Here is a 12,533-nt window from a genome sequence, read left to right on the forward strand (position 1 = left end):
GACAAGACCCCAGCACAATCTGAATGTTCTTTCTGAACCCAAAGAAGTTTGGGAATTTTTCAGGATACAAGACTAATTAAACCCAAACTAAAGCTGTAGTTATAAATTATCTATTAATGCAAAAAATCAGTCAGTACGGGTTTCTGTGGACTGCTTCTGTGGGAAACACCATGAGTTGGGATGGGTGACTGTGTACAAGACTTAGTTAACAAAACATAGAAGTTGATGAAAAGGATGAAATCTGACTTTATCTAACTTTAGGAAGCAGAAATGACAGGACTGGGTGTAGACAGACTACTAACATTACATTTCTGTGTGTTGATATTAATGTGTTATACAAGTCAGTCATTTCCAAGAAGTACTCCAGAGCATTTTTAGAAGTCGCTTAAAAGTATTATAAGACTCTCTGAGAATGGTGAAAACCTAAAGTTGGAAAGGTTGACAGGTTAACTGAAGATCCTGGACCTATAACATCACAAAGTGATGCAAATACAATTGTTGTACGTAATGCAGTTGAGAGCTTATGATGTTAAATGGAAATATTTGTCTAGTTAAAGGAGTAGTAATAATAGTCTGCAGTCAAAGGGACGGAGTGACTCTACATTGTGAAAAATGGACTGGGGACTTGAAAAGGTGGTGTACTTTAAGACATGGGACCAAGAGCAACCACGCTTTTCATCTAGTAAACTACTGGTGTCTAGGTGAAGAGAGTTTAAGGTTATTGAAAAAAATTAAAAAAAGCATCAGTCAAATATTCCAGGAGAAGATGAGGTGTCAAGATTCGTGGGTATCACACACCAAATCAGACAAAAATTTGACTTAAATAATTCCATGAAGCTAGAATATGAAGAGATGTCAAAGCTACTGGGGACAGCACTGCCTATGACAGCTTCATTATTAATGGAGGCTGGGCTGATGACTAAAAGGATAGTAAACAGAAAGCTTACACTGCTGAAGTAAAGCAGCACATAAAATGAGGCAAAGATCTGTCGGACATGGAGAAGGAATTAGATGCTAACACTTTGACATAGGTATGTCAATTGCAAAGATATGGTACAAAGCCCAGAAATTTTTAGAATGTCTGCCTAAAAATGTCTGCACATTTTTTATATACTGGCAGTACTGCAAAATATGTTTATTCAAGCAGAGCTGACATGTTACATGAGAGACTTCAGCATCTGTGGGACTTGGGGATATATTTTTGGACTTACCAAAGGCTAAATACATACAAAAGAATAGCTGTAACAATTATATAGAGAATTGCTTGGTGATGGTTACTAAACACTTAAATACTTATGAAACTAACACATTTGCCATAAAAATGAACTGGCATTAGTAAACAATGCCATTAAGTTAAGAAAGCAGTAACTAGGAAGTGGAAATCTAAAACTGAATCAACCACTGGAATTGTCTAAAACATTTTGGGGCAGGTTTAATGGCTGCAGTGGTATACTAACAAGGAGCTGTTGTAGTATAATGTATAAAAACAAGGAATGAATCTTGGTAAGCCTGCCTATTTGTGGATTTTTGTGATTAATGAAGGACAGTTTCAGTTAACCCAGCAGTGGAGTGACTGTTACAGACTGTAGATACAATGGAGTTTGGGTGACCACCTAAAATGGAAGAAAGTAAAATCAAATTATTGCCTTTCAAAAAAAACACCAACAAAATAAGGCTTGCCAGGAGAACTTAACGGTGACAGTTTAAAGCAGGACAGATGGGAGATGTTCAAAGTGAAGAATGAAGAGATTTTTGTGTATTAGTTTTTTACTGTTATTTTAAGCTTGCTTGTAAAAAAACAATTTTTAAAATGGCTATGTACCACTGATGCTTGATTATAGTATCTTGGGAATATCACCTTTCCATGTGAATTTACATCTAAGCACTAGCTGAAGTACTTGCATTTGATTACAGCTAAAATGTAAAGATAGTGCACCAGTCTTTTTTTTTTTTAAAGATGACATGTACAAATGACAGAGAACTGCAAGACTGGACTGCACGTATATACTTTATTTAAAATGATGTCGAGATGTAAACAAATCAGAACTTACATTTAAAAAAAAAAGATAACATGAGTTCTCTTCCTTTTGCAGCAGTTTCTGCTTGATACCTTTCAGCACAGGCGATAGACTAGCACGTGGTTTGGGGATATCAGCACTGCTCTAGACATCTGAAAGGAAGACATGTCTGCCTATGGCTAATTTCCCATTCTTTCTGAATATGCTATAGCAAAGATCCTTATGTTTACTTCATTTAAGGTTTTAAAGTGAAACTCAATTAGGTCCCCTTAGATCAGCTGAAACATTCATAACTTCTGTCTGCATGAAGAATGTTCAACTACTAGTAAGGTCTGTCAGTAACAATATGGTTATATCACACTGAAGTGCATTTTATGTGGAAACACCTCATGTTATTTTACAAAATCAATACTGTAAAACACTTGTGCACACATCTCAAAACAAGTTACATTGCTGGAAAACATTTCATGCCTCATGATCAAATTACTCTCAATGTATACCACTCAAAAAACTCACTGGGAATTAATTCTAGAGCTCAGTTCAGCGCAGCTATCAACTACTGTTGCTGCTGATAATATCACTTAAGTCTATACTATCATCTGTCATACAAAGAGCAGTGTAAACCAAAAAAAAAAAAAAAATCAGGAAATAAATGGCCACAACGCTAGGGCTAACATACCTTTGGAAAGAGAGATGCCATTTCTGTGACTGCAGTATGAATCTTTTCCGAACAGGGCACAAAGCTAGTGAATTAAGAGACAAGACATTAAAATCATCCATAATTTAGTGTCATTTCAATTTTTCTACATAGCACATTCATTTTGTGTAAAGGAGGACACTGCCTCTTGAATAGAAGCTTAAAGGCCAATTAAAACATCAGCAACAACAACAAAAATTGCAGTTCATGCAAAAGAAAAAACAATACAACTTGTAAATAATAATGACGGTCCAATCCCTAGTAATATGGCAGGTAAGCTAAGTAGCAATGGAGTTCCTTATCCCCCTCAGTTTTATACGTATTGGTACATGTTCACTCTGGAATGGTCCCATTCCTGCTTGTCATAGATGAAAAAGAAAAAAAGATGCTCTTGTAGTTTGGAGTTCAATCTACTATCCATCTCCTATCAGAAAGTTTCTTTGCTCCCAAGGTTCAAATAAAAACATTCCTGAGCCCCTGACATGTTTCCTTATGCAAGCATTTCTCAGACGCTGGGTGATCTGTTTACACTGGGCATCACTGCTGACTTGAATGTTTTTGGTTAAACTCACTTTAACTGCAGTGTAACTGTCAATTACAGTATGACAGCCTTTACTGCACAATAATATTGTGTGTGTACTGAAATAACGATCCAGCGGTTAACTATAACTACCGGTTAACGTTTAACACTTCTGCTGAACTTTTACTTTTGTTGTATGCAGTATTTTTTTCAGTAGGCGTTATGCTCTGTAAATATCTCAAAGCATCTATAGCTGCTGTTTTGCAACATATCCCACATATTCTACTGTATTCATTTATTTATGTAAAAAGTCTCCATCTGGATATGTAATGCACCTAACTTTGTGGTTGAAAGTCCTTGGATCAAAATATCTACTCAGGTGAACAAAAAAAACATTATCCCTCCCCTCTGCACTGTTATTTATGAACCTTCTGCAGCTCTAAATTCACTGACAGCATTAACAGTAAATGTGTTTGCTTTGTCTTGAATATAGTTTTTACTGTTAGTGAATGGCTATCTTACTAGTTCCTAACCTTTTTTCATCCCAAGGCACCCTTAACGAAACCAATTTATGGCAGTGGTTCCTTTGTAACATTCACCATTATCATGTTAGACTGAATTCCGTGATGATGAAAACTATGATGGAAAAAAAAACATTCTGGTACAATTTCACCCATTTCAGTTCCTCTCTAAAAACCAACATATCCCTCATATCTCCCCCTCTTATAACATTCCAAGGCAGGGCAGAACATTTCCTGGAGAAGCAGATTCATTCTGCTGGACTTTTGTGTTATTAAGTGAAAGAAGTAAATTAACTGAAGCCACTGGGTTTAAAGGTGCTGTGAAGCATTTTAGAACCTTACTCCAATCTTTTTTTAATGCATCCTCATTCTTAGACTTCTGATGAATATTTCAATTTTATGATCATAGTTTGAATCAAACTCTACAGTGTACTATAAAAGTGAACATAAAAAAAAAAAAAAACATTGCACTGGATGACACAAAAGGAAGCTTTATTCAATGTTAGTTTAAATACTTTCATTCTGCCATAAAAGGAGCTTCATCAGAAACATTGTAACAATGACTTCCTCCCATTTAAAAAACTAAAAAGGCACCACACACAACACAGAGTGCTTAAAGAGATACACCTCTAAAACACAAATTACAAACACTATAAAAAAGTCATAGAAGCCCCAAATGATGTGGACATCCTACAGAAGGGCTTCACTGAGACAGATGCCTGGTGTCAGAGGCATGACCTCAAGCTCAATGCCAAAAAGTGCACTGTCACCCCCTTGGGGTAAAAACTCTACCCATGAACTACCACATAAACGGAAGTCTACTTGACGCTGAATGTGTGATAAGAGACCTTGGGACCCAGGTGGACAGTAGTCTCTCCTTTGATAATCACATTGCCACAGTAGTCAGGAAATCCTTCTATGTGACACACCATCACAAAAGGGTTCTCATCCAGGAAAAAAGAGGTCATTGTTCCCCTCTACTAGGCACTCATTAGACCCATTGTAGAGTACAACGCCCCTTTTGGAATGTACCTCACAAGACATCTGCAGCAGCTGTAAAGGCCACAGAAGTATCTCACAAAGAGTATTACTGACCTCAAACAGATGCCCTACACTGACCGTCTCAAAAAACTCCAGCTTTACTTTGTAGCATATCGCCTACTCCGAGCAGATCTCTGCCTAACATATAAATCTATGTTAAACCCAGAGCTGTTGGACATGCTACACCTAAAGAAATCCCAATCCCTCAGAGTTACACAATCTAGGGACTTACCTTGTCATCACAATAAACAGGACATGCTGGAGGGAAAGATTCCAGTCCCAGAGACTTCCTATACTCTAGAACAAGCTACCCATCTATGTCAAGCAAAGTTCTTCATTAGCACCCTTCAAGAAAAATCTTGATGAGTGGATGGGAAATAGGAAATTCACCCCGGGGATCACTTCTGTGGCTCTGCTCGACAGGGGCACAGGAAATTAACTTTCTTGGGTGGCGTAAGCCAGGGAACCTTGTTGGCTAGGCTTACTTAGTCCCTTGGGCCGATAGCCTAGTACCTACCTATGAACCTATAAGCCAATCAGTAAACACACAAATAAATAAGCTTATAAAAAGTGTAAATTATTTTAAGACAAACAGGCAGACCTAACCTTTAGGACTGTCTTAACAGATAGTAAATCAATGATACCTGGTGGAGCACTGGCATTTAATATTTGCCAGTGAATCTCCCTTTGTTCAACTAATAACCCCTAATCACCATCCCTAAAAGGGTAGTATAGTTAACACACACATTTTAAAATCTTTACACAACACATAATGTTTATACAGGGCATTACAGTTGTTTGCTATACTAGTAGCATAATTATGCTGATAGATTCTTGTCTGCAGGGGTCCAACAGTCTTTCTGACATAAAATGCTGGACACGATGAACAAAAGGCAATATAAACGACCCCTTTAATATTGCAATTGTAACTGCCCTTAATGCAAATTAATTTACAATAACCAGGAACAGAGAAACTGCTTCTCTCAAAATTAAATCTGCACTGTTTGCATGCTTCACAACTTTTCATTCCTAAACCTTTAATGAGAATCCCTTTGCGACTATTATTTAATTCAAAAATTACTTTAAAATTCCTACCATTTTTAAAAAAAAAACAAAAACTTTGGTTGTTCACCTAGCTGGTTAGTCAATCTAAGGCTACCAAAACTGGTATTCCAATGGGCATTTGTTGAACTTTCCAGAGAATAAATATCGTTGCTGTATTGTAATACTAATGCACGAGAGAGATTGCCATTACTATTATCTTTATTTTTACCCATCACAGAGTTAGACTGCTGCTGGAGAGGGCCACACCCAAGACTCCTAAACTCTAAAACCCATCTATTAGCTTCTATCCCGTCAGTGAACAATTCACATGACTTGGTGGCTTCAACCTGAAGCACAGAATCGTCAGATACTAATCTCCTAAACCTAATCAACTGTCCTTTGACCAAATTCCTTTTCTGTCACAAAGGATACTCATTGTCAAAGTGCAAATAAGTACGTTTTATAAAATATTCAATTCATACCTGCCACCTTGCGAATTTTTACACAATGTGACATCCAGAAAATTGACTGACCATTACACTGGTGGGTAAATTCAAAAAAGTCAATAAATAACCAACTCCTCAACACTATCCTTCCACAAAATAAAGATATCATCTGGGTACCTCAAATAAATTTTGAACATGGACGAATAAGGTGAATTTAGGACTGCAGTGGTTTCCCAACAACATAGGACCAAATTGGCTAAGACAAGGGTTGACGCTGCCCCATTACCACACCTCGATGCTGCTTAAAATATTCACCTTCATAATAAAGTTATTAGCCAAAACCAATTCCATGCAATGAAATATTAGATTAGTCTCTGAATTATCCAAGTTGATACCCGTAACTGCAGCTTCAAAAACCATTCCAGTCCCTGTTCATGAGGAATCACTGAAAAATAAGTCTTTAATGTCGACGGTAACACATAAACCTACTGGCAAAAAGGTGGTATTACCAATTACTTCAAGAAAATGCCACGGATCCTTCAATATGTGCCTTTTATCTGCTGAGAATGACTTAAGTTTAAAATCACACATTTGGCCAGAGTTTCTTAGACACAGCTGGTGCAATAATCAGTCTCGGGGGGGGGGGGGGTGCAAAACTGATTCATGGATCTTGGGAATTCTGAAAATAGCCAGAATCCTAGGATTTCGTTAATAACAAGGAATTCCCTGACAGTTCATTGTAGATAACACGTAACGAAAATGTCCTCCAAAGCCAGATCAATACCATGGTATGCAATGTTTATCTCATTGCAAGAAACCTCAGTAAAAAATGTTTCATTATTTAAATAATTCTGCATTTTAGAGGAATATGTAAGGCGATCCATAATTACAACCCCCCCTCCCTTATCTGGCTTCATAAAACATATATTTCAGTCATTAGACAACATATACAAGAGCTCCCTCTCATTAGATGTAAGATAATAGTATTTCGTCTTTTCTTATGGCACCCTTTCCTTACATTCCTTTCACAGAGCTGTTCAAACAAACTAATACCAGGCAGGAGAGGTGGATTAAATGTGCTACTTCTAAGAAGGCCAGGGCTAGACAGATTTTCTGTTAGAAGTTAAAATACATTGTAAATTTAATTCAACTTACTGGTAAACAATTTGATTTCAGTCAAAATGTCAACCGTACATCAGACTGACTGGAAGGCACACATTTGAAGCCTTTCTGAAAAAGTGTACCAAAGGTATGAGTAATATCCAGGGGAGAAAAATTATAAATCTTACAACCCCCAAAAAATCAAAAAACAGTACCTTCAACTTCCAAGGGCAGAAGCTCCAAAGGAACTACTTCCGAAACTGTTTATTCCAGTGGTTGGTTTTCCGAAAATCCTGCCTGTGATGCACCGAGTTGGAAGGGTTGTTCACTTGCCTCTTCCATTTCTCCTCCAGCCTTTTAGATCTATGAGGAAGAGCCTCCCCTGAATCACAGACCAATTTGCCACCAAGTTCATCATCCATACTGTTTACAGCATCGTACTTGTCAAGTTGTCTACTACGTTCACTTCTTCCCTGTGGACTGGGATAAACTCTCTTATTCCTGTAATCATTTATGTCCCTAATAATCCTTTTCTGCTTACACTTAAAAGAAGTAATCTCATATATGGTAACCCATGTAAAATATGTTGGAACTCATCCAACTGGCAGACAAAGAATAAATCATTTCTCATTTCTATATCAAAGTTCCGTTCCGAATCTCCTCCTCCAGTTTATTCAACTGACACAAGTTGTCTCAAACAATGATTTGCATAAATTCAATTCCCAGTCAATCAAAAAATTCCAATAACTCAAAATGAAGCACTGATCCCAGAATTACGCCACTGGGATACTTGTAAATGTGTAAGCCTTTAGGTACACGTTTGTTGGAAATGCAAAAATTTAGAAAAGAATTATCCATTTGAACAGACTTGTATTTAGTTAGTAATTTTTCAAACTTGGTTATGGCTTCAAAAGTTAAATCACAGTCGTTGGCAGACATAAAACTGTCAATCCTCTCAGGCAAACCCTTTCTAAACGTATGTTTCAAAGTGAACCAGTCCTGAATATTAAAACTACTACCAGCCGTGGAAGCAGCATTCTCTGTAGTACTTCTATGGGCTAGGCTTGTAAAAGCTCCAGGGCCATTAGCCTAGTACGCAACTATGAACCTACAATGATTATCTGTCCGTACCAAAGTGTGTAGTTCTCAAGCACAAACTGCAGCATAAGAAGCACTACTTTCCAGTACTGGATTTAAGCTGCCACCAACCACATTACCTTATCCAATATTGTCATTTTTAGAAAGTGCCACAAGTGAATCAACTCACTCCCTAAACTGATCCATGCGCTCCAGAAGCAGAATCAAATCACCGGGTGTACCTCGAATACTGGAGCAAGCCATATCAGCACCAGAGCCAGAGAATAATTCCATCTGTGACATATCGAACTCGCAGAAAACAAAATGCACACTTAAATCGAACACTACAAATGATGTACTATAAATATGAAAATACATAACGCCACTGTACACAGTTATGAGCAAGTTTAATAAAATTTCATCCGCTTCAGTTCCTCTCTAAAACCCAACATATCCCTCATTATCTCCCCTCTTATAACATCCAAGGTATGCCAGAAAGTTTGTTGGAGAAGCTATTCATTCTGCTGGACATCTACATTCTTTGCTGAAAGAAGTAAATGAACTGAAACCATTGGGTTTTAATGGTGCGGTGATGCATTTTAGAACTTTTTTGCAATTTTTTTTCTTTTTCCAGTCTTTCAATCCGTGTATGCAATGCATCCTCATTCCTAGACTTCTGATGACTATTTCAATTTTATGATCATAGTTTGGATTATTTGTGCCATGGTACACATGGCATGCTTTACAAACAGAGAACAAGTTTACCATGTTTACTGATGACGTCATTTCACAGTTCTTGAGATCCTTAGTAGCTTGTGCATCCAAATGCAATGCAAGCCTACTCAAAATTAAAATCAGCTACTAGAAATGACTAACTTAAATCACTACTGATCTACAATGGGACTCTAAATAACAACTGTGTAACTCAGAAGGAAAGACATCTAAAACTACTACACATGAGCCATCAAGATCGGTTCATATGTAGTAGCAGCAACCTGAAAATGGTTATTTGTTATCCGTGCTCTACCCTGGTTAGTAAATTTAAATAAATAAATAAAAGAAACAAATAACTGGAACCTGCTAAAATTGTTTAAACACACGACTGTTGAAACTACCTTAAGCTATCTTGTAATCATATTACCAGCTTCAGTTTGTTACTCCAGTTGAATAATACTGCACTGTATGTCGCACAGGAACACAACACATTTACTTATTTACATTTGTCAACCGGGTAGTGTCTGACTGGGTCAGAAACCCATTTTCAGTGGAGACGTGGGGAGAAAAGCTCCAGAACAGTATAAAAATTAGTTACAGTACAGTTAAGCAGGTACACTAAATATCTAAAGTATGTTAAAAAAATGCTTCACGATCACAGGAATATTAGAAGGAATAGCAAACTATACATAGTAAGTAAAAATAAAGTTGTTGTTGTGTCTTTCGGCTTTTCCCGGTTAGGGGTCACCACAGTGGAACTCCGGTCCGCTAATGATTGGCAGTAGATTTTTATGTGCCGAGTTGCCAGCCCTGACGCACAACCTTCAACGAAGGTACACCCATTCACGCATCTCTCCACACAAAAGGCTTTAGCTGAGAATCGAACAAAACGTCTTACTGTGAGGCGACAACGCTACCGCAGCATCACCACCGCAGTAAGTAAAAATATTTCTTGCTTATTTGCTCATTTGGATAATGGACACGCTAACTGCCTTTTTTATATTTGTACTTTAGTAAGTAAAAATACAGCACAAATATAAAAAAGGCAGTTAATGTGTACATTATCCAAATGAGCAAATAAGCAAGAAAAGAAAAATGAGCAGAAAAAAGGATATCTGATGCACTAGAAGAAAAGTAAAATAGAATGAAGAAAACTAACCAGGAGGAATACAGGGGCAAAGCCAGTTAGCATTTAGATAATCTTTCAGGGTAGTTTTAAATGTGGACAGGTTTGGAATATGTAAGATGTGCTATAGAAGATTGTTCCAGTCCTTTGCAATTTTTATAGGAGTAGAGGGAGTTGCCATGATAGTTGTGAGACAGGGTCACTTTTAACATTATTTTATTGGATGACTTTAGGAGCCTGCATTTAGTATTAGGCTGTAATAGGTTTGAAAGAGCTGGACAGTCCGTGAGGTTGTAAATGATTTTATGGGCAATTGAAAGTTGCTTTAGCACGAACAGGTTGGGAAGCTCCAGCCAGTTGAGTTGTCAAAGAACAGAACAGTGATGTATTTTATGGGGTTGATTGGCAGCAAACTTAGCAATTTTGTTACAGCAGGATTCTAGATTACTTAGGTCAGCTTTGGATTTGCAAAGATCTGACAGCAGTAGAGGAGAGTGGATAGCAACATATATGAAGGTTCCTGGCCTATGCACATGATTTGATCCTCATGCTACAAAAAAAAACTATCATTCAGAGGGTCAAAGAAACAGATACTCCGAGGACATAGTAGAAGTCAGTAGCTGCCATCTCTAGAAACATTCAAAGAAATAAGCAATAACTAAGTGATCCTCAGTTAATTCTAACTCCTTGAATCAAAAAGTTCATAACTTCATTCATTTACTTAACGTTACTCTTGACTTGTGTGCTCCACACTCCTCTCCATGTCCCACAACACAGCCTTGCTGTTCATGTCCACTGTTGACTTGTGCACACTACAGAATCCCGACAATTTTTCAGTCTTCTCACACTAAATGCTAATAGTGAATGGAATCAGCATTCTACTGGGTAGTATTTACCACTGTTAGAAGGTACACGTTACACACCTAAACATAATCAGCTCATTCTGGTCAGCTTTCACTATGAGGGGCTGCACCCCCACACCACCTGCTAATTACATATACCAACTCTGTGATACCATAATGGGTAAATTATTTTATCCTCAACTGCACCGAGACTTCTAACAGTAATGAAAGCCACTATACGCGATCAGGTAATTTTCAATCACACATCAGCTTTCACTCCGTTTGACAAAACGAGCAAAAACCATAAAGTAATCAATATATATTAACATTCAAGTAAATAACTAGAATTCTTCAGCCGAATCATGCAGAATACAGTTTATATCAAGCTATGACCACTGCATCTGCCCCCCCTACACTGAACAATAGCATTTATGACTGCTTAAGAACCACCATGCGACTGTGATATGGCACTTTCAGGACAGCTGGCACTACATTAGTGAACAGAAAAAGAAGAAAAGTAAACGCCAAAACATGGTGACAGTAAAATGCTACGGTCTGCACCTAGCAGAATAAATACAGGAAATAAACAAATCTTGTCCTTACACCAGATATGGCTAAATTTAAACCAACAGCTGGCAAATCAGATGTCCCTACTCCAGTTTAAAACTCCATCTCTCTCCATCCCATCCCCACACACTATCTGTCCCTGAGGGGCTCCTACATTGAAAGAAAATATCAATACATTTGCCAAAACTCAAAGAGGAGAGGGAACTGATGCAGTTACCTTTAACAGTACTAGGACATGCTGAATATCACATTATGGTTAGGGGACCTAATGTAAATGAAGAAGTACCTTACACCCTGAAATTAGCTGGATGGTAACAGAATCACTGGGGTCGGTTAGAGTGAAATGAAAATACCACCCTCCACCAAGTCCCACTGCATTTTAGTTAATGCATCATTTGATTAAAAACTTAGAATTCACCACCATTTTTCTTGGAAATTCTTTCAATTTATGCATTACCTTTGGCAAAGTCCGTACTGTCTATGGAAGTTTCGCTTTAAGCTACTGAATTCTGAATGAAGGCATTGCTTTTTCCTGCTGCAATGTGACGCATGCGAGTTTGATCTCAAAAGCAAAACTTAAACTTGAGTGCCATATCAGAATGCTGCATACAGTATTTTTTGCAGAGATTCATTCTGTGTTAAACACAAACTGGAAGCAAAAGATTAAAAAAAAAAAAAAACTGCTTTTGCTTTCCATCTGCTTTGCTGTATCACTCTGTGATAATGCTACATAACCCAGGCTGGGAACCACAGGATGGACCTGCTGTGAAGTAGCACAAATTTTCAAATAAGGTTTACAGTAATCACCTCTTTCTGGCA

The 12,533-nt window shown here is 37.6% G+C and overlaps 1 protein-coding gene across 4 annotated transcripts in view; it reads right to left on the reverse strand.

Annotated features, from left to right (window-relative positions):
* Positions 1-12,533, reverse strand: part of GIT1 (GIT ArfGAP 1) — a 1,727,505-nt gene that overhangs the window by 56,053 nt on the left and 1,658,919 nt on the right. For all 4 annotated transcript variants that reach the window (XM_044054459.1, XM_044054456.1, XM_044054457.1 and 1 more), the window contains one exon: positions 2,698-2,761. In XM_044054459.1, the coding sequence (XP_043910394.1) occupies positions 2,698-2,761 (64 nt within the window). The remainder of the gene's footprint in view (positions 1-2,697; positions 2,762-12,533) is intronic.

This window comes from Protopterus annectens, chromosome 13.part0, assembly GCF_019279795.1.
Source record: "Protopterus annectens isolate FY-2018-M chromosome 13.part0, PAN1.0, whole genome shotgun sequence".
Classification (NCBI taxonomy): domain Eukaryota; kingdom Metazoa; phylum Chordata; order Ceratodontiformes; family Protopteridae; genus Protopterus; species Protopterus annectens.